The sequence below is a fragment of the Sebastes umbrosus genome, chromosome 3 (assembly GCF_015220745.1).
Source record: "Sebastes umbrosus isolate fSebUmb1 chromosome 3, fSebUmb1.pri, whole genome shotgun sequence".
Lineage (NCBI taxonomy): Eukaryota > Metazoa > Chordata > Actinopteri > Perciformes > Sebastidae > Sebastes > Sebastes umbrosus.
The window spans coordinates 14,607,646-14,633,936 of NC_051271.1; the positions used below are offsets into that span (position 1 = coordinate 14,607,646).

Below are 26,291 nucleotides of genomic sequence, written 5' to 3' on the forward strand. Positions count from 1 at the left end.
TAAGATATGAGAAATATTTTTCTTATTCAGGTGGACAGCCAGAGAAATGAGTGATGGCATACAGCAGGAGTATAACAGAATGAAACAGATCACCAAGGTTACCATGGCATCCCTCCTCCGGCCGTCTACATTGTGAGGAGGAAGAAAAACATCTATAAAGCTTTTACAATGTGTACAATGAGTTATTTACGATACCATTAGGACACTGTGTTTTATTTCTTTCGGTATGTGCAAGGTACAAGTTCATGGCAGAAATTACAATATAAACACTGAATGTGCGCATTTTAGTTGAAATAGTCAGGGTGTACAGATGCTGTCGGGCATATCCACCTCCAGAATCAGGCTGTTCATCTCAATTTCAGGGCAGGGGGTAAAAGGTCGGGCGCCTTCTCGCACAATTTACAACATCTTCCTCTTCTCAAATTCCTACAGGAGATGGACGGGAGAAAAGAAAGAGAGAAGAAGACATCAAGTGAAATGAAGGGAGGTAGAAGCGAATGATTTATTCATGCAAAATTCACACAGTTTTGATCCCGTGTATCAGATCTGCTGTTGAGGCGGGGAAACAGAGGCGGCTGGAGCTCTGGAGAGTGCATATCATGTAGAGTTGTACATGTCAGTAAGTTCCAGTTGTCAACACTAAAACAGCTCACTTCCTGTGATTGATAGAGGCCACACGTCTGCAAAAATCTGATTTGCGTGAGGTTACAATAGCTGTGTTTATCGGCACAGTCCGACCATGTGGCTGCAAATGAGAAAGCATTATGTTGGCCATTAAAAGGGATGTAGCTATTTACATATTCAATTTGGGGAATATCACACAAACCGTAGGATGATAGAATATGTCGTTCCCCAAGAATTTTCCATTCCACAGGGGGAAAGTAACTTAATGCAAATGTCATTTATCAGGTCTGCAGAACACACAAGCACTCATGCACATGTTGGCCCATTCCTCTGCGGCTGGTGGATACCTGAATGTCTACTGCCACCTTGAGGACGAAACATTTTCATGTTTCTGAAACGCTTGAGAGGCAACCTCGGCCTCTCTAACCTCGACTTTCTGAAAGGACGAAATGAACGAGGAGACATTTTGTGCGGAGGGGAGATTCTAACTTTACAGATGAGAGTGAGCAGAACAGGGTTCAGTAATTAGGGACAAAGCTGTAGAGGAAATGAAAGGACAAAAAAAAAAAAGGAGTAATGGGATGGAAAGAGAGCCAAGACAAGGAGGAGGAAGAGGACGACGAGGGCGTATTCGTGACATACTGTAAGCAGACAGATGCTTTGTGGTCCGAGGTAGCAGACAGAAACTCAAGGGTACAAGACAGGAATGATAGCAGCCAGGTAAAAGCAGAGTTGTTTGTGACAAGAGAGGGGGAAAAAAGACACTGAGCGAGACACTTGACAAGTCAAGTCAAGAGGAATGGGGGGGGGGGGAGTAAAATGAGGAAAGTAGAGGTTGCCACTCAAAAGGGACGGGTGAAAAAAAACATCAGGTTCGAAACTGAGGAGAGCGATGAAAAACATTATGTGAAAATAGTCAGACATTTACAAGCTAGCAGTGATGCTTTAACACACCTGGGGCCAGATGTGTGACTTTTGAATTTGTTACACAAACAAAATCGTGACATTAAATGCTTCTGTTTGTCTGCACACATGTGAACACGTGTGCATGAAGATTCACTGTGAATACTGAGCAGGATACGATGATACCATCAATGATTACGAGTTCCAGATATTTTGTAAACAAGTAAAAGGTCATAATTATTCTACCTTGCATATGAATTAAGTCCTTCAGAGATAAACACACATTATCTGACATCTTGTTCTTGCACCAGTGGCATTGATAATTCCTTTGGATATCACTCCAAGCGATGCTGCATATTTAAATATTTTATGTGCCATTTTCATTGTTAGAGGCTTTGAAATTATATTTTCTAGATATATCTTGCGTGTCCTACATGAACACAAATAATGTAAAAAGTTAGAACAGTTTTGGTTATTTCACTTGAGAGATTTCTGCATTTGTGTTGTTTTTGTCCTTGTTTTTCTCACTGTATTGTAGAGCTGCAATGATTAATCGATTAGTTGTCAACTGTTAAATTAATCGCCAACTATTCTGATCATCGATTAACCGGTTTGAGTAATCTTTTAAGAAAAAAAGTAAATTTTTCTGATTCCAGCTTCTTAAATGTGAATATTTTCTGGTTTCTTTACTCCTCTATGACAGCAAACTGAATATCTTTGAGTTGTGGACAAAATAAGACATTTGAGGACAACATTTTGAGCTTTGGGGAAAAACTGATCACCATTTTTCAACATTTTATGACATTTTATCAAACAACTAACCTATTAATCAAGAAAATAAGGGCTTAGTGGGACAACGTTAATGAACCTTAAATAGATACAAAAAGGTGGACAAAGAGAAAATGTGCAAAATAAGTAGTTGAAATGTCGGCACTGAGCTTATTAAAAATACTATACAGTTTTCAAGGTCTGCTACGACAGTGTCTCCTTTTAAAAGCAGACTCAAAACATTTTTATTTTCACGAGCTTTTAGTTGTGTTTAGTGTGTGGTTAACGGGTAAAACTTGTATTTTAGAATCAGTATTATTATTATTATTATTATTCAATTTCTAATAATAATAATAATAATAATATGATCAATTTTATTGATACGTTTCAGCTCTGGATCTTCATTAGACATGAAACACTAACAACCAATCAAAATGTGAGCTAAATCACACCAATGACAATTACAGCATCTATAAGTAATATTAGCAAACTTAGAATACTCCAAATGAGAAACAATACAGTATATGTCAAGACACATAGAATATAGATGAAACTTAACCTTTAAACCCTTTAAGGTTATGAAGATATTTCCAGTTTAGTTACGAGACATGAACTAGTTTCTCCTCCTCATTTTTATTGTGCTACTTTTCTTGTTGTAAAAATGACATATTCTGCACCTCCCTGTGCCCAGGGTCCAGGACGGATACGCTGTATTTCTAATAAACTCAGTGCAGATTGTGTGAATTCAACTATTTCTTTTTAATGTTTTCATGTTTCTATGTACCGGTCTACCAGGTGTACATTAACACGTTAAGAGAAAACAAAAAACAAGATCTCCGGCAAAAATATGATTTTGTCAAATGGCTAGACGGGGAAATTGTATTATTTCAACAGAGCAAGCTTGCTGCATCCTGTTTACACTAATGCAGAGCAGGCAATGTGTATCTGTAATTATTATGATTAATGGTGTGAGGGGGAGAGCTTACGCAACTCTGAGGACAAAGGCATCTTCAGCAGAGTTTTTCAATTTGATGACATACCACTCGAAAGTTAAGAGCCCTGTTAGTGTCTGCCACTAGTCTTCTCACTTGGTGAAAACTCCTCGAAATACAGCATACGTCTTTTTGACTCTAAATATACAGTTGATGATGCACTAACTTGCTGTTTTACAGTTATTATTAAGGATGCACACAACAAACTTTAAAGACTTTAGACACGACCAAATGAATGAATGTACGGTCGAGACAAGGAGGTTATTTTGCTCTTCTTACAGAGTGGTGCAGGAATGAGTCCTAAAACCAGGAATTGAGTTAGCATTTTAGCACTTCCGGTTCCCTTGTCTGTAAGTTAATGAGTTTTTACAAAGTTAACATGGTAATAACGCGTTAACGCAAATTAGTTTTAACGCCACTAATTTCTTTAATGCATTAATGCGACTTGTGATTTTCTAGGTTGTAGCGGGCTCAGTTTTAAAGCTAGAGTGAAGATACTGGTATCATATGAAACTAGAAAACCTAAGGAATTGATTGGTACCAACCATGCCGTACTTACTTTACGCTAAATTTTGGCGAGGAAAAACTGGCCTTGCCATATTCAAAGGGGTTCTTTGACCTCTGACTTTGAGATATGTGAATGAAAATGGGTTCTATGGGTACCCACGAGTCTCCTCTTTACAGACATGCCCACTTTATGATAATCACATGCAGTTTGGGGCAAGTCATAGTCAAGTCAGCACACTGACACACTGACAGCTGTTGTTGCCTGATTGCATTTACACTTCAAAAATCACAAAAGTGGTGTTCATTTGTGAAGGTTATCTTGCTGAATAAAACGTGTAATTATCATAAACTTGTCTATGTTTGGCACAGACCTTATTTTCTGCAATAATCCAAAATCCAATGGAAAAATCTCATTGGCTTTTTGTCGAGGGAATCAGGGTGATGCTAAATTCTTGGTTGGCCTACACAAATAAGTCATCCCTGCACCACTGTATTATGTTTTTTCACCAAAAACAACCACTGCAGCTGTATGTATGATTGATAATCCTCTAATTAAATATTATGACATATGCATCGACTTCTGCAGATATACGTCTTCTCCACTCAAAGCTCATCACTACCACCTCCACCCCCCCCCGGGGGTCGTCCCTGTTTCTGCCCACACCCGAAGCATTATGCCGACTTGCTTCTATTACTTCGATTACAGCGGTCAATGAGATTAACAGAGATGTATGAACACAATGTGCAGCAAAATGAGCAACCACGTCGCACGTTTTTCATCATTACACAAAATGATTATGAATTAAACTTTGAGAAAAAAAACACGTGTAAATCTATATCCGCGTGCAGTAGTGCCAGCAGTGGTAATGAAAGTATAAGATGATGAATGGGGGTAATACATGCTTTCACTTTTTATACATCTTGTTAACAGTGCTTCCCCAGAGACAAACTGAAATAAAGAGGCAGTGGCGCCAAGTCAGCCGCAGTCAACACGCGTTTATTAATTTCTGCCCTTCTCTTCTGCCTCTCTTTACGGCATATTAAAAGTTCAATCTCAAACCTTGCTACTCCCAGAATTTTTTTTTTTAATTCTTGTTCCCAGTAAACGCTCTCACATTTGTAACTGCACGGTGATGAAAGATGGTGGAAGTATTATGGAAATGTTACTAGGTTACTTTTCTTGGTAAACCCCCAAGTAAAAGATCTTTAAACTTGAATATGCTGACCAAAACAAAACAGTATATTATCACATTATCAGGATCAGTAGTGGAGGAAGTACTCACATCTTTAACATGAGTTAAAGTAGTAATACCACAATATAAAAATACTCTATTACAAATTAGTGTAGTCAAAAAATACTGAAGTATGGATACATATCAATACTGAATATTTGAAATGGTTTCAATACTCATTTTCTGCAGTATCGATAGACGGATACCAGCTGCCCTTTCTGCAGAGCTTGTATGTGTGTATGATTTATATATTGATCATAGATTTATGTCAAAATAACTACTACAACAGCACAGCTGTCAGATAATTAGAGTTGTTCCGATACCAGTATCGGAAATGCGTCTGATACTGCCCAAAATTCGTTATTGGCGAGTACGCCAGTCTAGGCACCGATCCGATACCATAACTCCCAGAAAAAAAATCAACTTGTTTAACCGAAAAATAAATTTTTTTCGCCGCTCCAAAAAAGCACATTTCACTGCGCCGTATGTATCATGTAGCTTGTAGCCACTGGCAACTACTGTTTTAGAGTAACGAAGAAGAACTGATTGAAGGTAGTTTGTCACGTGATGATAGCAAACAACAACAGTGTGATGCTAGTGGAGAGTGTAACGGTAGTCAGAGCGAGGAAGATATCAGCCATTTGGCAATATTTCACAGTGTAAAATCCTACAAGTAAAACTGTATGTATTTGTTCATGTTTTATCATTATTATGTCAAGTTCAGGTATTGGAATCGGTATCTGGAAGGAAAAAATGGTATCGGAACATCTCTACAGATAATTGTTGTGAAGTAAAAAGTACAATATTCCCCTCTAAAGTTTAGCGGAGTAGAAGTATAAAGTAGTACAAAAAAAAAATACTCAAGTCACAAACATGCACCTCAAAATTGTACTTAAGTAAAGGTCATATTCAACCATCACTGTTCATGATTACTATTCTTTAAGCCTCTGTACACAACAGTATCTTGCTGAAACAAAGGACTCACCTTGAAAATAGTGCTGCCCAGCTGGGCAGGGGACATGCTGACAACAACTCCAGCTGACTGGAGGGCTGCAATCTTCTCTTTGGCTCCCCCCTTTCCACCAGCGATGATGGCGCCGGCGTGGCCCATCCTACGGCCGGGAGGAGCAGTTAGCCCCGCGATGAAGGACACCACGGGCTTTGAATTAGCACCCTAGACACAGAAGAGGGAGAGAGAAAAAAAAAAAGGAGGTGAAAATGGAGAAAAAAGGAGAATGCGCTGAAGGGAAAGTGTTGAGGATGTGACTGCAGTTAGCTGAAGGAAGGAAGGAAAGAAGGAAGGGAGTGAAAAGAAAGAGATGGCTGTATAGAAATAGAGAGAATTAGCTTTCTGCACCTGCATTTTATTCATTCATTAGAAATTAAACAGCCCATGTCCCCCCATTACAGATGATAACAGGCTTGTCTAAGCAGCCATCTCTGTCTCGGCCTGCATTATTAAAACAAAGGGTCAATCAAGCCATTTAATTGCATGGGTTGGTGTATGACCAGATAGGGGCTCGGGCTCCTGCCATTTCACATCATCTCATTTTCTGAGATGGTAATTTGTCATGCAGGCGCTGATTAGCTCGCTGCCTGTCTATGCTGCTTGCTCATTGATGGATGTTACGTTCAACAGTTAAGATCCTTTCCAAGGTGAAGAGAGCTAATATTTCATCTTCAGCAATAACATCATAAGCAAGAGGGACGGTGTGTGTGTGTGTGTGTGTGTGTGTGTGCGCACGTAGAGCATAATATTTCATACTTAGGAATAACAACATAATTGTAGAGGACGGCTTTGTGCACACTCACACACACACACAGTCTGGCAGGTTTCAGAGAGGGAATGTGGCACATTCAACAGCCAAAGCAATACAGCGAGGTCCTTCAAAAGACACCCACCGCTATTTCAGCTCCAGATTCAGAACCTGACACTGGCAGCGACAAGATGGCAGTCGCTAATATAAACTGGAGATGACTTTTAATAATTAAGACTAGCGAGACGTATATCAGCCAGGGAAATGTTGAGGACCTTGGATAGAAAAACGCGCCGCTAATGAGACATTAACACTTGCACATTTAACAGGGAAATGACGAGAGAGGGGGAATATCACTTTAAAGTGCTCTAAATGTGTTACAAGCATCTGTTCTGTGCACTGAAAAAATGTAAGCACAAAACAAATTAGCAGCAAACCCCCCACTCGGTATTCAGAAGTCAAATCACGTTCTGAATAAACAAACCACCCTCATGTGAATCAAGCCTTAAATCTACCTCAAACGAAAGGGGTTTAATTACTCTATTAATCCCTGCCTCCCTTGATACTAAGTACTAACAATGCATACAGGGAGGGGAGTTATGCTATCGTTCACTTTACCCGTCTTTTGTCTTCCACTGTTAGCAGTTCAGATGTATTACCTTAATTATGAGACCAATAGGGTAGTTCCCCCACCTCTGTGCGGCCCTGGAGGAGGGCTTTGTTCTGTAAACACAAAACAGCACTGCGCCAAGGTGAGAAATTGGACTCGAGCTTAAAAAAGCCAAACGGAGACAATTATACGCCCCTATAAACATGACAGGTAGGCATGAATAAAACTGGCATGTCCACTAACACATGGAGCTCACCAACACTTTTCTAGCCTCGGACTTCCTCCTAGTTCTCAGCGTTGTTTCCACAGAATTACAAGAGGTTTAGCTGAGCTCAGTGGAGACAGGGTGGGCTAAAAATCAAGAGAAAACTTCAGTAGCTTAGGTGCCAAATACTCCGAGCTACTTGGTATGCATGAAGCAAATTGCAATGCGGTTATTCTGTGTAAAGCCTATTTCTGACTTCGAAAAGCCTGTGAAACTCTGGCAATGATAGGCAACCTCTGATACAGGTGACTTTTAAGTGGCACCTAAGCTACTGAAGTTTTAAGCCGCAGACGCTGATGAAGACTGAACCTTGAAATATGCCCTGCATCATAAAATCTGACAGCAGAGCCTAGCGGGAAGCAGAGGGTTGTTTTCTTGAATTTTTTCAGAATTAAGGCGTCGGTAGATAAACAGTAACTTTAGCGCTGACGGATACAATCAATACTTCTTCACCTTTTGGTATAATGTGTCTTTCTCAAACAGGAGTTCGATATATTCAATGTTGCATGACACAAATCAATTATGACACTCAACCTGGTATTTCGCTGAGCAGTTTGAACTTAATGTGTCCAGTCAAGAATTTTTCAAGTTAATGTGAAATGCAGCATCTTAAAAAAAATATTTTCTCAGTTAACTTCTCGCTATAAATAAAGCTTTACTTACTTACTTACTGTGAGTGATGGCATCCTATTGTACTAGGGCTGCACAATTTTGAAAAAATATCTTATTGCAATTATTTTGACAAATATTGCAATTGCCATTTGATTTGCGATATTAGAGGGAATGATAATTTTTACATCATTATTCTCATTTTCATTGAAAAACATATTTAGAATGATTATAGTGGGAAGGTTGGTGGTTCGATCCCCAGCTGCTCTGGGTCACATGTCGATGTGTCCTTGAGCAAGACATTTAACCCCAAATTGCTCCTGAAGGCATAGCCATCGGTGTGTGAATGAGTATTTAGATTAGATCCTGATGGGCAAAATTGGCACGTTAGCTGCCATCAGTGTATGAATGGGTGAATGCTGACATGTAGTGAAAAGCGCTCTGAGTGGTCAGAAGACTAGAAAAAGAGCTACATAAAATGCAAGCCCATTTACCATTCAATAGGGCAAGTCACTGTGATAATATTGACCAAAAAAAAAACTCTACTTTCCCCATTCGCCCTCTAAAAGCAGAGTAAAGTGTTCCATTATGCATGAGAATGCAACATGTTGACAGATTTCTCTTGCAAGTTCAAGGCTATAAATATAAAATACACACAACAGATCAATGTGCTAAAGATCTCATAAAGAAGCTCCTGAATTGGATAAATCTGATAAACCCGAAATCTTGATCATCAATGAGCAGAAAGAATCTATCATCAACTTTAGGCCTTCACTATTTTGTAGTATTTATTTATTTTGGCTGAGCTCACCCGCTACTTCTTTCCAGCAACACTGTGCTTCACATTAATAAAAAAAATACACATCTGAGAGCTGCCCAAGGTTAATGTGTATTGGTGACGCAAATTCAAATGTATTCAAATCAAGTTAAGTTTGCGCCAAAGTAAAAACAATGTCTCCAGACCTCTCTCTGCTCTGCTCTGACTATTTAAAGGTCCAAGCACACAATTTTTTATGTACGATTTTCTACACAATTGACTTTCAACGGAGGATCTGCAGCTTACTCCCACGCTCTACTGGGCTTTTTTTCATGCACATGTTTCATTTGAACTGTCCCTCGCTGTCAACACTCTGGGTGAGCAGGTGAGCGGGTGGTGGGTGTTTGTACTTTATTTGTTGAGCGAGAGAAGTTATTCTCCCGAGACGCCAGCGGGAGATTTGCATGCATTAGAACAGCCGAGGGCAAATCAAATCCTTTTCTCAGCTCAAGAGCACCATAAGAACGCGCACGTGCACGGAAACAAACACATACACCGACAAAATTAACAGATTAAAAGTCATCTGCAGGGAGCAAAATGCCAAGTACAGGCCTGGTGAAGTTAAAAATGTCAATTACGAGTTTGCAGCAACTTGGTTACATTAGCCAATCATCACCCTACTGCTCTTTATCACATGTGGGCATCGCAAAAGGTTCACTGCTCGTCAACACTGCGGATTTCTAGAACATGTGAATCATACCTTCATCCCATCTGTCACTCTTTATCACAAGGACACAGAAAGGTGAGAGAGACAGCCTGAGGCTGTGATGAAAAAGAAAGGACACTTTGTTCTGCACATATGATGGTTTCCAGTGTTCAGCTGATAGATTTGAAAGGGCATGACTAAGAGGTAATTTCAGAGAAGGATTTTTTATACAAACAGAAGTGCTTTAGCAGAGGATATTACAAGGAGAGTGAGGTAAAATAGAAGGTGTTCTTACAGAGTTGTGCTGTTTGAGGTACTCTGCTGCATTTTCCTCAGCATTGCCACCAATCTCTCCAATAAGGATGATGCCCTCTGTCTTGGGGTCCTGCAGGAACACCTCCAGACAATCTATGAAGTTTGTACCGTTGAATGGATCCCCGCCAATACCTGCAGACGACAAATCAAATACTTGCTGTATACTCAAGACTCTGAGAGGATAAATCCTGTGAATATTTGAGGATCACATAGCTTTTTCAGCCAGAGAGTGGGATAACACCTGAAGCAGGTGGAACCTACAGCTTCTCTGTCAATATGGTCTAATAATCAGCACTTAGATTGTAAAAGTGGCTTTAGGACGTATTCAATTAAAGGAACAGTGTGAAACATTTTGGGGGATCTATTAACAGAAATATAACATTCATAACTATGTTTTCATTAGTGTATAATCACCTGAAACTAAGAATCGTTGTGTTTTTGTTAGCTTAGAATGAGCCCTTTGTATCTACATAGGGAGCGGGTCCTCTTCACAGAGTCCGCCATGTTTCTCAGTGGTGCAACGGTTCCACAAGCCCACGGTTTGGTTTGTATTGCGTTTTTTTTGGGGTCACGGTTTCGGTTCGGTTTGTTTTACACATGAGGGAAAAGGAAACCCTTTCCATTGTGTTTGAATATATAAATAGATTGGTTGATTGATAGTAATAGATTATATTTCTATATTATATAAACACTGATTTTATACATGAAATAAGGCAGGCTACTTCATGGTCATGTAGGCCTGTGTTCAGATAATTGCCTCTTTTATTTCTCTGCACATCATCAAATAATTAGTAGGTCTGAATTGTTTGTACCGTCATTGAACGGTTCTTTTTTTTGTGATTCGGTTTTGCATCCCTAATGTTTCTACAGAAGCACAGAAGGGACAAAACAAACACTGACTGAAGGCCACCGTAGTTCTTCGACACGCCTGTGAAACCGTGGTACCACCAGCCGACGTCTGACTTCCGTTGCTCCTAAAGTGGTGTTGTTATGGTAAGGATGGGCTCTGAGCGAGGTGAACGTGGCGCTACCACGGTTTTGCACTCAGCAGCTCACGTTACCGCAGTTTTGGAAAGGGAGGAGTGAGCGGAGGGGTACTCGGTTGCAATCTGCAAGCACACCAATAGATGTCGCCAAATCCTACACACTGTAGCTTTAAATGTATTCTCTGTCTGTTTAACTGCTAAATGCTAATGCTCATTATGTTCATCAGCTAGCTGCTAATTTGTTCGTCTGGCGTTTGGTGCTGAGCAAGTGTAGAGTGGGATTTTAGAGCGTTTTCATTGTGTAATAATGTCAACAACGACTCTATGAAAGCGGTGAGAGTGAATCAAAACAGTCAAGTTGCGGGCCGGAAGACCTAATCAATGAACTGAAAGATGCTAAAATGCTTCATAGAGATGAGGGGAACTGCAGAGTCCGGTGTTAATTCTCTGTAGGTTGGTCACTACAAGCGACCCCTTTGTTAATATAAAAATATTGATTATAGCTGTTTATAAATGAGTCTAACAACAGAACGGCCATTCCTGTTATGCTGCAACATTTCAGCCTCATTACTTTTATTTCCATTATATAAGAATAGTGACACGTTTAACTGTCAGGAAAACATATTGGCCAATCCCAGGTACTCAAATAATAATCCTTGTGGGTAGACTGGTTTATATTGGTATATATTTAACAGGGTGGAACTTAAAGAGTGTGACAAACAGATTAACTTCATGAAAAAAGAAAAATTTATGCTCACCCTATTATACTTTTTTGAGTGTAAAAAAATAAAGTATTTTTAATGTGCATCATTCTTTGTTAATGTTATAAAGAAGACCTTAATCTATAATTTAAGCCATCTGTTATAAATATTTGACACATTTGAAAGAAAATATGAGGAAGTAATTCATGGGGAAAGATATGTTGCTGCATAACTGGAATGCCCCAGAAAGTGTAGAAGCGCAACACGTTTTTCGTAAATAATGTTAAACTGGACTGAGGTTATCGGAGCAGCATATCTCAATTTTACTTCAAAGTCACGTTAAACGTTTGTTTAATCTTATAACTGTTTCAATCCAGCTTTATCTCTGCATGGGAGTTTAATGACACCTTTCCCTTCCAAGGATCGTGACTTATGATGCAAATCACAAGGGTCTAATAATCATCTTTCTTTTTTTAAATTTCCACAAAAAAGCATCTATAAAAGCACGGGCAAACCTTCCCGAGATAAATCTCCACTGACAAAACGTCACCTAGATTTATATTCTTACCATTAAAAAACCTGGCAATACCAAGAAAAAAATTACATGAATAATAATCAAAGAGAAGCACATTACCAGCAACAAAGATGACAGTGATATTAAATATTGTATTAACTGTAATTTGCTGTAGCCCCTAGGTCATGCTCAGACTTAGGAAGTCACTAGCAGAACCACCAATAAACCTTTTTAATGAACTCTGCAATATTTAATACTGTTGCAGCACTGGCTTTATGAAGTCTGGCTAGAGGACACTCCATAATTAAAATGTCTAAATAATAATGAAGCCAAGTTGTTTTTCAGTTAATTTCGGCATCTAGCGAGGCCTTTAATATAGATTTTCTGCTGGTAGATAAGTTGGCTGAAGGAATTTGTTTTTGCAAAATAGTTAACCTTTATACTTGCTGTGTTGCCAGGAAGTAATAGAGCTGGGTATAATGGCATCATTACCGGAAAGTCTAGATGGTCTGATGGATTTAAAACAGATGGGCTGATATGTACAGCTGCATCAACAACAGACATGGTACAAGCTCTCAACTGAACATTTCACTGAGAATGACAATAAGGAGCAACATGAGATTGATGAGAGAATAAATTAGGTTAGTGAGATTAATCTTTGACAGCAATAAACATTGTACCACATATAACGTCCCAGCTTCAGGTCGTGTTATAAAACTGCATGTGTCGCTAATCCACAGTAGAAAGAAATCAGAAAATTACAGAAACAAGGCTGTGGAAAATTTTGGGGAAGAAAAGACAAGCCTTTACACACCGGGGGCTAGACGAATAAAAAGACATGAAAATACTTGCCTGCAAATATGTTATATATTATATGTCTAGGGCTTTTATTGTGAAAGGTAAGAATGGATGGAGTGGATCTGGTCTGCGCTGCCTTTGTGTAGGTTAAAAGGAATAATAAAGTTTGACGTCCTGGTTTGGAGGCTCTGTGTTGTTGTTGTTTCATAAATAGCCTATAGGCACAACTCAACCCGTTCTGCACAACGTGATTGGTTGACGCCTTTATTTGCGGTGTGAAAGCTCAGAAATATAATATATCATAGTTTTGAATATTCAATTACTTTTTTTATTTTGATTTAGTTTTGACTTTTCAATTTAATTTTAGTTTAGTTTGTTTGAGTGTGTTTGCTGGTTTGAGTTTAGTTTCAGTTTTTCAGAAAGGTTTAGTTTTAGCTTTCATAAATTTTTTTTTTAACCAGGAAATATAGTCTCAGTTTAGTTTTAGTTTTTCTTAACGGACTTAGTTTTTATTCAGTTTCAGTTTACTAAAAATATTTTTCACTGCTTATTTTCGTTTTCGTGTCTGATCTGTACTCGCCGGGAATTGCCATAATTACTGTATTCACCTGCAAATCATACGTGACCTGGTTTGTATCTACCAGGGTTTAAAACATTTAGCTTCTGCAGGAAATAAAAGGAATCGAAAGACAAGCAGCAGCTGAAAACCATTCATGAAATCAATGCTCTGTGAATGGTTTGGCTTCTTAAGGATATTCATGGACTCTTTTATGGCAAGGTCTTTCAGATTTAAATCCCTTTGTTTTATGCGATAATGTGATCAAGAACCACAGGAGATGAATTGCACTTTCAAGGTTTTCAGGACAAAGAAATTTGAAAGCAGACAGAAAGTTTTCACTTGAATCTGTGCCACTTGATCGGTCTGTTCGGTCTCATCGGTGCCCTTCAAAGATGGCAGACGACAGTATAGAAACATGACAACAGCCCTCTTCTTCTGTCTTGTAACTCACGGCTTCGGTCTCAACATTAACAAAGAGGCTCAAATCAAATGTAGACATGTGATGTTGAGTGACTGGTATAAAGTCACCATCCTGTCTTCAAGTCAAATGCAACACATACAAATAAAATCTCCTCCATTATTCTCTGTTGAATTTCCTGTGTCTTCTTCCAACAACCCATAAAGCAATACACGGTATCAGGATCAATTTGTTCTTTCAGTTCCAGCTTATTGCTTGTTTTAATATCGTCTGGATGTTAAACTAAGAGCGGTGTTACTGAGTGCTAAATTTAAATTCAGTATGCCACAGGTCGTTGGACAGTAACCTACCAATGCAGAGTGACTGGCCCAGGCCGACTTGTGTAGTTTGATGCACAGCTTCGTATGTCAGGGTACCCGATCTAGACACAATACCTGAAAGAAAGATAAAAAACATCATTTTATTATTCCATTTGTTTTTGTAAAATCACAACTAAAACACTGCTCGAATCATAGGTCATAAAATGACATATAATAAATCTGTCATCTTTTGTCTAACAATGAATTAATCGTTTCATCATGACAGCAAAAGTAGAAGAGATCGCAGCTGTAACAGCTGTTCTGTCTGTGCTTTGGGAATGATGGCAGTTGATTTACTGTAAAAACAGACTTCCTGTAAAAGGTTCACTGGTCAACAGCAGCACACACTGCTCATCAAGCTGTCAACAGAAGCTCCAACTACGATTTAAGTACAGTGTTTAATTTGGGAAGAAAGGTATTGATATGAATAAAGTAGGGCTGTCAAAGTTAATACAATAACACAAATTAGTTTTAACGCCACTAATTTCTTCAACGAATTAACACAACTTGTGATTTTTAGGTTGTAGCGGGCTCAGTTTTAAAGCTAGAGGGTAGATACTGGTATCATATGAAACTAAAAAAACCTAATGAATCCATTAGTACCAACCATGTGATACTTGACGCCAAAGAGGTTTAATAACGCTCCAAACCTGTGATAGATTTTGGCAAGGAAAAATGGTCATGGCCATTTTCAAAGGGGTCCCTTGACCTTCTGACCTCAAGATATGTGAATGAAAATGGGTTCTCTGGGTACCCATGAGTCTCCTCTTTACAGACATGCCCACTGATAATCACATGCAGTTTTAGTTTGCCATGTTATGATTTGAGCATTTTTTTTATGCTAAATGCAGTACCTGTGAGGGTTTCTGGACAATATTTGTCATTGTTTTGTGTTGTTAATTGATTTCCAATAATAAATATATACATACATTAGCATAAAGCAAGCATATTTGTTCACTCCCATGTTGATAAGAGTATTAAATACTTGACAAATCTAGGCAAGGTACATTTTGAACAGATAAAAAATGTGTGATTAATCTGCGATTAATCGTGATGAACTATGGACAATCATGTGATTAATCGCGATAAAATATCTTAAACGATTGACAGCCCCTAGAATAAAGTTTTTTTTTCTTTTCTGTTCCATCACACTTTAAAAATTGTAGTTTGAGAACCCTCAGATATTTGTGTTTATAGACACAAACATGTAAGCTGTCATTCAGCAAATATGTAAGGGATAATGTACAGCGAGCCGGTCATTGTTGTGAAATGAACCCAGACAGGGCGATGTGGCACCCTGACGCCAAGCGTACCCCTTCAGGGCGATATTTCACAACAATGACCCGCTAGCTGTACATTATCCCGCTTATTACACAGCTACTTACTTAAGAAATCAGTAATTTGACACAAAAACTGTCCTCCAGAGTCCCATTGTAATAATCCTAAATAAAATAACCCTCAGCATTTGAGAGCCAGATTATATTTTCGGGTATAAATTAAATGCTCAAAGATCTAAACAAAGAATTTAAAGTGTCTGATTTCATGAATTTCATTGAAAAATTAGGACATCTCACCAATTCTTCCCTTCTTGTGAATGTGGCCTGGCATGATCCCAATCTTGCACTCTCCAGGCTGCAGAAAAGACACATTTTGGATTTTTAATTTAAATAAAGAACATTTACTATGACATACACGTATATGATTATTTTTAACTACTACTACTTCTGCTCGATATCACTGGTAATGTTGTATTACTCATTCCAACTTTAAAAAGCTGCACTATGGAACACAGTAATTTATTATTTAGCTTTTTTTCTACGCCATAAGCTCAATTTAAATAAACCCAAAGAAACTCAATGAATATTCACTGCACAGATTCCATTAAATGAGAATAACTACTTCAAGTTCTTTGTCAAAATGCAAAGTTTGCTATACTTTAAAATCCACAAAAACCTGGGCTATTCCACCCATATAACTGGCATTATTTATTACTACCGAATACACATACAAAAAACAAACAGCAGCAGCAGCAGCAGCAGTATACTGTAAGTAAATTGTGCTCCTTAAAGGGTTTACTTGCCTTGTATTCACTGTGGAAAAATAATATTAATGCAGTAAATCTGAATTACTACTGGATCCTTGAGAGGAAGACTGTACGTTCAGCTCTCTCAGCCACAACCAAAAATAAATAAATAAATAAATAGAATTACCACCTTGTGGTTGTATGGATCCACCAACCAGTTTACATTCATGTCTGTCCAAAATGCCATTACTTCATCATTTCATCCTGTTTGACATTTGTGAAATGTTCATAATTCGCATATGAATTATTTAGTTATGGCCAAAAACCTGTTTTGTGAGGTCACAGTGACCTTTGACCTCCAAATTATTGGACTGTTCCTTGAGTCCAAGTGGATATTTGTGCCAAATTTTAAGAAATTTCCTTCGAGGGGTTCCTGAGATATCACGAGAATGGGAGGGACATGAGGTCACAACGATCTTGACCTTTAACCTCTAACCAAAAAAATCTTATCAGTTCATCCTTGAGTCCAAGTGGATGTTTGTGCCAAATTTTAAGAAATTCCCTCCAGGTGCTCCTGAGGTATCGGGCTCACGAGAAAGTACGTACGGACGGACAATCCAAAAACATAACACCTCCATAATAATACCTATTGCCAGCACGTAGCCACAAAAAAGCACATGCAATAGTATACTGTATGTGTGTGTATGTGTGTGTATGTGTGTGTGTGTGTGTGACAGCTTACATTGATGACTCCTGGGCAGTTGGGGCCTATGAGGCGGGTGGTGCCCTGGCGCAGGAGCTTATGTTTGACTCGTACCATGTCCTGCTGGGGGATGCCCTCAGTGATGCACACCACCAAGGGGATCTCGGCATCAATGGCCTCGATGATGGCTGCTGCCGCGAACGGAGGAGGCACATAAATCACAGTGGCGTCTGCCCCTGTGCCCTCCTTTGCCTGAGGCGAGGAATAAAAGGTAGTGGCGGCGCATTAAAAATGGAAATTCTAAAGTTATGAAATAGTGCCACCTAATGTTTCTGTAAATCTGTAAAAAGCTGCACAGGATATTAGCAGCAAATTTGTCAGATCCATATCAGACATTTCAGCTTCAATATAACAGATTATAAAAAGGACAACCACAGACGGATGAGGAGTCACACGTACCTCCTTGACCGAATTGAAGACTGGCAGGCCGAGATGCGTCTTACCACCCTTGCCGGGGGAAACACCTCCAACTAACTGGGATCCATAGTCAAGAGACTGCTGACTGTGAAACGTTCCCTACAACGAAAGAGGAGTCAGTGTGTATATGAGTGTGTAATGAGGTGGGGTACAGACACTTTCTGTAGCGTCAACCTTGAGATATCATTACAGACAGGGAGGAAGGAGGAAATATGCTGCCATCCAGGATTAATCACCTGTGCTGCTGAGTAAAGGGATGGATACAGAAGCGAGGCTGGGTTGTTCCAGGGGATTCAGCTACTGGTAAATATATTCGATGAGAAGAAATCAAAAATGTTCCTGACAGATAAATAATGATTTAGGCTTAGTTTAATCTCCTTGCAGAATATTTGAAAAACAAATCAAAAGCGGCTTTGGATATTCTCCAACACCGACTGTAAAATATCTCCCAAGAGAGAAATAGATTTCACATATACTGTCACTTCCATGTAGGCTACAGGGAGCCTGTCATGGCTGCGCTGCCACAGCTGAAAGATTGCATTCCTGACATTCATGAAGTCGTTTCAGTTGCTCCAACCCAAACAGAAACGCATCTAACTTTTCATTTAAGAAGTTTTTCTTAATTTGTCAAAACATAAGAATAGAGAAAGTGTACACATTTTATTGCCATCATTTAATTGAATAGTCATGACTAACACAAATTCTAACATACATCTGGTGTGTGTAAGCTGTACTTATGAGGAGGTAAAGACATTAAAGTGGCGTTGCAGAAAGCATCGATGGAAGTAATCAACCACATAGATACTATGAATTAGAGCTGCAACAATTAGTTGACTAATCGATTAGTCGATCGACAGAAAAATAATGGCCAACTATTTTGATAATCGTTAGTAAGTAAGTAATTTTTCATGCAAAAATGGCAGAAAATGCTTTTTTCTGTTTTATAATCATATTAAACTGAATATCTTTGGGTTTTGGACTGACAAAACAAGACATTTGAAGACATCAACTTGGACTAAGAAACTGGGATGGACACAAATAAACGGCAGATTAATCGATAATGAAAATAATTATTAGTTGCAGCACTACTATGATTGTGTCCATGCTTGTAACAGTGCAGGACAGATGTGGTGCCGTTTCACTTTATTACAATTTCTCTTTAATATATACCATTGCTGCATCAGTCAATAGTCATTTTTCTTTCCTTTTTTCGTTTTTTTAAAGAATTGCGACCAAGATACTGTATGTACTAAGCGTATACACTTTACATTTGAAAAATAAATGTATTAACATATAAACATTTTGGCAATTCTGTCCTGCCAAATTCTTGTAATTTCTAGCTCTATATTAAACTGTATAGTGGATTGTAGAGCAACAATTTATTGATTAGTTTTAAATTATTAAATTAATTGCCACCTATTTTGATAATCAGTTTGAGTATTTTTTTTAAGAAAAAAATAAAATAAAAAATTCTCTGATTCCAGCTTCTTAAATGTGAATGCTTTCTGGATTCTTTACTCCTCTACGACAGTAAACTGAATATCTTTGAGTTGTGGACAAATCAAGACATTTGAGGACGTCATCTTCGGCTTTGGGGAAACAATGATCAACATTTTTCACCATTTTCTGACATTTTATAGACCAAACAACTAATAAAGGAAATTATCAAAACATTGATCGACAATGAAAATAATCGTTAGTTGCAGCCCTAATGGATTGTAAAGTTAACCTCTTGTAACTCACCGGAGGGTAAATCAGTACAAACTCAGGCTGTGCAGCCAAACTTTGTTCAAACCCACAGATACCAAATATGTCAGACATATTTGGAAATAATGTATAAAAGAAAAGACATAAGATAATTAGAATATTTTCATTTGATGGAAAAGTGCAGCCATAAAAAAAACATACTGTAGATTGAGTTTAGAGTTTTGTTATTGACCTTGGAAACGGCAAATTAAAAAAATTTAACCAAATACGCTTGTCAAAATGCAGTTTAGGGTTTGAATATTTCACTCAGCGTAAACATGGTACAGCTTCAATGACGAGCTGTAACAAGCTGATACAGAATATATGAGGGGAAAAGGTGGAAACTGGATGTTAAGAGGTTAATATGTGCAGATAAAGAGAAGGACACCGATGCTGGTAATCTCAGCCAACTGTTATTACTTGCTGCTCATCGTGTTATGTGTTTGGTACAAATATCACCATCAGGCCCCATTTGAAATGAAAATAAACAAGATGAAGCAGCAATAACACTAAAGGGAGTACAACATATTTTAGGAGGTAAAATATTGTGAGAGAATCTCTGTTGTACTTTCCCAGAAAATGAATGCATCGAGGCAGTGTAAATGTTCTGCTGAATAAATCCTAAAAGTCTGCAGTCAGTTAATTATTACTGAAGATGCTGAAACAATGTAGATAAAGTCGCCAAGGGTCATAACCACAATTGCAAATAAATGACCTTCATGTAAAAATTATAACTAGCCTATTAAGAGGAATTAGAAGCTATGAATCAGCATCTTTTCCCCAAATTGTAATATACTCCTTCACCTTCTGCTAACTCTGCTGTTTTTGCCAGTCATTATTATCGCAAACGTTGGGACAATAAATTTGCAAAATTGCTTGCTTATCAAGCCAGAAAGACACGACAATGTGCACTCAATAGCACTTGCTTCATTTCTCATCCCTTTCTAATTACCCGGAGTGTTCACTGGAACTATATTTAACAACCTTTTATTATGTTGAAGAGAAAATGGGAGATGAAAAATGGGATGTGCGTAAGGACAGAGGGGGGATATAAATCTGTAAAGTCCATGTTTCTGGCTTGTTGAACACACTTGCCAAGGTTTTTATTCTCCTTGAGTGGACACGGTTCAAAGTGAAATCACCTGAGCTTTTTCACGTTTTTGAAGAATAACTGGAAGATATTATCATCGACTAAAACAATGACGAAGGGTAGTCACAGGGGGGGAAAACACTAAAGTCTAAGTAGAAATCAATTTCTTCAAAACTAGCTAAAATAAAAACAGAATCTAACCTGATTTATGGGCCTTAAAAGGGAAATAAATAACTATTACATCACAAGAACAGTGAGATACATTACAACAGAATCAACTGATCCAAGGCATTTCAGCATTTAAACAGATTATAAATATCTTCATGAATAATACTACAAAAATAAAAAAATATTTGCTCAGATCCAGTCTTGGCTTTACTCCAAATATGTTTGCACTATGCTTGAAACTCTTTAAATTATACTTGATATTTATTTAACCCTTTGAACTCTGTAATAAAAAATGGTCCACTACATTGGTATTTTTGCATATTGTGATGTCATTTCTTGGAGTATCTTCAAATTCTTCATATCCCTAAAATCTGTACAACCTAAGCTAAAAGGTTATATAAATCAATAAACCATATTTGATAAAAGTATTGAAATTGTATCATAAATAAATCAATTTTTTTTTTTTTAAATCAGACATGTTTTTCCTTAACAATCCTTAAGTTATTTGAACTATACACTTTTTTTAGGTTTTGAGATATGCTCATTTTAATGAGCAGAACAAGTGCAAAGATGTTTTGATAGTTTTGTTACATTCTGCATGTAGTGTAACTTAATGAGGTCATCATTAGCATACAATGTGTTTCTGCTGAACAAAGAATGAATGCTCTAGCTATTATTCTTTTTTTTTTTTTTTTAAACAGGATCATGCAAACAGCGAGGTTAATAATTAAAATTGTTTTAACTTAAGTTGACCTATTACTGTAATTCTGTTTTACTCTATTGTTATCCTACTAATGCTACTACTGTCTACTCTGTATAGATGAAATCCATTATATGTATGTCTGCCCTGAGAGAGACCAAAAAGCCCCAAAGCAATATGTTTCAGTTGTTAAAGGAGTCCTGTAGGAGTTCTGCAGGTATTGTGCAGGACATTTTTTTGCTCTTCCTGAGGCAGCAGAGGAGTTTTTCCTTATCTTAACTGAGGGTCAAAGGATAGAGGGTGGCGTCTATTGTACCGATTTTAAAAGACAAACTTGTGATTTTGGGCTATATAAATAAAATAAACTTGACTTGAATTTACATAATTTAGTAAACTCCACAGGTTCACCAAGATGGAAATCAATTGTGAAAATATTAACAAGTGAAGGAAATATTGATAACTTATAGAATCTCTGGAGATCTTACAGTCATACAGAAAGTCTTTTCACACAGAGAATGAGGAATTGTGTGCGTAGTAAGGAAAAACTGAGATTTCACAATATTACAGTAACCCAGTCTGATGTGGAGCAATAATAAAAAAAACAGGGGATGTAACAAGTCGTCAGTACAAACCTGCTTCCCCGTGAAACCTTGGCAGATGACCTTCGTGGTCTTGGAGATGTAGAGGTTCTGTCTTGATGCTGTATAACAGTGCCTGACTCCACTCTGCTGCACTGAATGGAGAAAGAGAACGGGGTCAATACTCCTCTATCTTCCTATCCCCTTGTTCACTTTAAAGAGGGGCAATAACTCTACTGTTACATGCACGTGACATTTTTTTTTGCATCAATTAAGGTGTGCAAATACATAAAGATAAGCTGTCATTCAAAAAATTAATTAAAGGAAACTCAAAACACTTTTTTTCTCAACAATAGCAAGCCTCTTTCTTGTCACAGTGTATAGTAAAACGTTAAAATATGAACCGTATATTCACTTGTCTTCTAAGACTTCAGACTCAGTGTTTTGGCAACAATCTCTTTGCTTCTGCAATCACCTTTTCTTGTTGCTGACCTACAATTTCAGCTTTTCTTCAGACTTGACAGCTGATTTTACTGCACCTTAGTTCTCTAAGATGTACTATTTTTTAATTAGCTTATGCTGTGGAGCTGTTATGGTGTCAACAACTGAAGGAAATGTATGAGAGATAAAGATATAACCAGCACATTTTGTATACTGTGAGCTAAAATGGGTAACTGCATGTATTTAAAAGCATATTTTGTGAAGTGGAATAACAGTATTCACTACATTTTAGGGATGCACCGCTCCGACTTTTTCAATCCCGATACTGATAGCGATACCTGGGCTTTGGGTATCAGCCGATAACGAGAACAGATCCGATACCAGTGTTTAATTAATAAGCTGTATGCCTCACTGTGTGGAAGTGACTTGTGTAAACCAACATCAGGCATGACTTAAACATTAATTCCCTAACTTTGTAAAACAAAATGTAAAAAATAAATACATAGATAACAAAACAATTTAGATTTAATTAATACATTTTATCAAAAATAAATTTTGTGAATTGTTATTTATTATCAAAATAATAAATCATACACCAGCAACTTTGCAATAAAATCTTCAAAATTAACAGGAATTACAATTAAACCTTTTTAATGCAGCAACAAATCGGTCAAAACTTAAACAGGAATTAAAATTCCAGTATAAAATATGTAGTATCGCCCGATATGCGATCTAGTATCATATCGGTGCATCCCTGCTACATTTAATACAATTGACATTACATTAAATGTCTACATGTAGTCATAGGGACAAACTCACAGAGAATCATCATCCAGTTCTGCAATATTTAGTTTATTTTGCTAAAGACAAAAGCCTTTCCAGCCCACACATAACTGTATGGTTCAGTTTAGTCCCACAGCTCTTATCAACTCTGTTTAATGCAGCTGCAGACGGCTGTTTTCAGATCCCAGGCTTAAACATACTGCAGTAAGTAGCAATTCAGGTGAAAGTGCAAGTGAGGAGGCTCTGACAAGTTGTATTATACTGTGAGACAACTGATAAGAGAAAGTTGTTAAATAACAACCTTACCCTACAGGTAAAACTAGTACCATGCTGCACAACCTCCCTATGAGCTACTACGGACATGGTGACTGGTTGGACAGATGTTTCAACTTAGTGTTCAATATGGTTTTAATTAACAATATTAATAGCAGTTTCTCTTCACATCACTTTTCCAGCCAGAAATTCAGTGTATTTGCATGTATGTTTTACAAGCATTACGTACATAATTTACATGTTGCATACTCCTTTATTTCTATTTTCTTACATTTCTTATGTTTATATGAGAGCAAGTGTAATGCCCCCATTTGCCCTCGGGGATCAATAAAGTATTCCTGATTCTGAAAGCATTGAGACGCCGTTCGTCACCGGATTTGGTGTAAATGCGCCCTAATATGCACTAAAATTCACGCGTGTCCGGCTCGGCTGCTTAAAGAAGGCATAGAGAGGCTCGGATTACAACACACACACACACACACACACAGAGGGAGAGTGACTTCATTCTCTGCTCAGGTAGACATTACTCCTCTATATCTTTACATAGCAAATAGTTATTTGCTGCTATATTAATGCTGTGAATATTGAATTTAGCACCTTTAAGTATAAGTAAAAAGCCAAACATTTGAACACAGCTTCACAAATGTCATCCAGGGTGCAGGGAACTTGTGGTGGCCTTTTTTTTTTCTTCACTTTCTGACATTTTGCAAACCAGTTAATTAACAAAAAAATTGAAAAACAAATCGGTAAGTGCAGCCTTAAACTTATTAAACAAGACTTCCATCAGATTTTGCTCCATAAACAGATGATATGACACTGTGACCTTCTGAAACCTTAAGCTAATTAATTCAATACATAAGGTTAATAGGTTTTCCTCCATCAAATGTGAGGAGGTAAAACACTGCAATAAAAAGGCATCAGAAAAGATGCCTTGTACCAAAATAAAAGGTCAAATAAGGTAAAAAGAAGAGAACTGATGATTACCAGAGATCCTCTATATGGTCTTGAAGCTTGTGACTAGATTTTATTAAAAGATTTGATAAAGCAATATATTTTGGTTTTGCATATGGACACATTTCTAGGCTAACATAAACAAGCAGTATTCACCCTCACTGACTGAACTTTGGTCTTCTGTCAGAGACAACATACAGGATAAGGACACTGTGCAAAGTCCAATGGTCCACTTTAGCTCAATGTGCTATCAAAGTGACAGCTACTAAACTATGATTATATCTTAATAATCCATCAAACTATAGCTGTTGCCACTAAATACATCGTCTAAAGCGAATTTAGATATCAGATATCTTAAAAAAAAAGCATGCTCAGAGCTGTAAAGCTAAGCATGCATGCTGCAGACTGACTGACTGACTGACTGAACAGCTAATGCAGCTGCTTCAAATCACTGCTGGGTGACAAATAACATGAGCCACTTCATAGAGTGAATGGAGCTACATTTAGTGGAGAGGACATGCAAGGTCAAAGATCTATACTTGCTCTTGCCTGGGAGCAAACAGGCAGGGAGTTAGAGTTGGACATTAGCTAGTTAGCTGGCTAGTTAGCTGGCATGCTAACTGTCAGTGAGTTATAATAACACAGACAGTTAGCATGCTAATGTGGCTAACTAGCCTGGAAGCTAACTGACAGACAACCAAAGGGAGCTTTAACTAAACACACTGTGAGCCTGTAAAGCTCAGCTTAAGTACAGCACATGAGCATACTTATGTTACAGACACTAAAGCTGTCAAACTGTTCAAGATAATTAGTAAATAGATACTTACAAAGCAGCCTGGCTAACAACCTGCTGTGAGACATCTTCGGTCATTCACCAATGACAACCCGAGGTTGAGGACCCGACAACCGGATCTTAGCTGACCACAAACATCCCTCACGAAATATAGATTTTTAAATGAGCTTGAAAATATTTTATTGATTTATAGTAAAGTCCGGGGTTCCTGTAGTCATTTATAATTATCTGTTGATGGTAATTTATTATTTTGTATTCATGAGCTGTGAGTTTAAAACATAAAGTAGATATTAGTATTCACATTTTACAGGCAAAATAGTGGGCTACTTTAAAATGCAATGCATTCTGGGTAAGGTAGTTCTGTACTGAGTGCGTGAAAGAAACCTCTTGCCTACACGACACAAGAGGGCGCATCAACCACATGGTTAATTATAGTGAATGTCACCCTGATTGCCCCTCAGCTAAAAATAAACTTCAAAGCTTAAAGTTTATTTTTAACCTTGGAAACACTTTTTAAGTTATTAAAACTCTTAACCCAAGGCTTTTCCTGGAGCTTTCAATCACCTACTGTAAATTTGAATTAAATGTATTTAGCCAGTTGTCCATTTCTGTTAATTTTAAGATATATATTTTTTGTTTTTTTGTTTTTTTAATATGCTTTTAGACTACTCACACCAAGCGACCTGTGATGGGCTCAAAGAATAATTTAACTTAAATAACTAACTTTAACTTAAAGGTCACATATTATAAAAAGTGAGATTTTCACGTTTTTTTATTATAAAGCAGGCTTAAGTCCTTTATAAATACTGTGAAAGTATCGAAACACTCAATCGTCAGGGAAATACACACAGCCCGTATTCAGAAACTCTGCGTTTGAAGCAAGTCATTTCTGCCCATTCGTGATGTCACGAATATACAATATTTAGACCCTTTACACAATTTTAAACGTAAACATTCTACATGTGTCCCAGTTTATTCCTGGTTGCAGTGTATGTGAATGTCATCAGATGACAGGAAGTACACATGGACCCAAGCTGTTGCCTAGCAACGCAATTCTGTTGCAATTCCGTCAAAATGCGCTAAAACGGAGCGTTTCAGACAGAGGGTAAATACAGGCATATTCAGGCCAACAGTATGAGGAAAACAAAGTTTTTTTTTAACATTACAGCATGTAAACATGTTCTA

General features: G+C 37.7%; 1 protein-coding gene and 1 long non-coding RNA gene across 3 annotated transcripts in view; one reads left to right on the forward strand and one right to left on the reverse strand.

The window, feature by feature from the left end:
* LOC119485756 overlaps nucleotides 1-5,810 on the forward strand; it is a 199,019-nt gene extending 193,209 nt beyond the window's left edge. Inside the window, exon 3 of the long non-coding RNA XR_005206358.1 lies at nucleotides 5,746-5,810. This is a non-coding gene — a long non-coding RNA (uncharacterized LOC119485756). The remainder of the gene's footprint in view (nucleotides 1-5,745) is intronic.
* Nucleotides 1-25,286, reverse strand: suclg1 (succinate-CoA ligase GDP/ADP-forming subunit alph). Of its 2 annotated transcripts, XR_005206347.1 has the most exons (10): nucleotides 25,141-25,286; nucleotides 21,920-22,020; nucleotides 17,566-17,682; nucleotides 17,146-17,358; nucleotides 15,955-16,012; nucleotides 14,372-14,455; nucleotides 10,026-10,177; nucleotides 6,012-6,200; nucleotides 331-426; nucleotides 1-125 (listed from the first exon to the last, which is right to left on the reverse strand). XR_005206347.1 is itself a non-coding variant. In XM_037765465.1 (9 exons), exons 1-9 carry the CDS (start codon nucleotides 25,172-25,174, stop codon nucleotides 400-402), a joined length of 975 nt encoding a protein of 324 aa, XP_037621393.1. In that variant the 5' UTR covers nucleotides 25,175-25,286; the 3' UTR covers nucleotides 1-399. The 2 variants fall into 2 exon arrangements, 1 of the variants encoding a protein (XP_037621393.1); XM_037765465.1 differs by having other exon boundaries at nucleotides 1-426.
* Nucleotides 25,287-26,291: the final 1,005 nt, after the last annotated feature.

Excerpts from the sequence above, each read along its gene's own strand:
- suclg1 (XM_037765465.1), bottom strand. The coding sequence starts at position 25,174 with ATGTCTCACAGCAGGTTGTTAGCCAGGCTGCTTT. Across the intron at positions 22,021-25,140 it reads GTTGTTAGCCAGGCTGCTTT|TGCAGCAGAGTGGAGTCAGG; the intron begins GTAAGTATCTAT and ends TTCTCCATTCAG. Across the intron at positions 14,456-15,954 it reads TCACAAGAAGGGAAGAATTG|GTATTGTGTCTAGATCGGGT; the intron begins GTGAGATGTCCT and ends TCTTTCTTTCAG.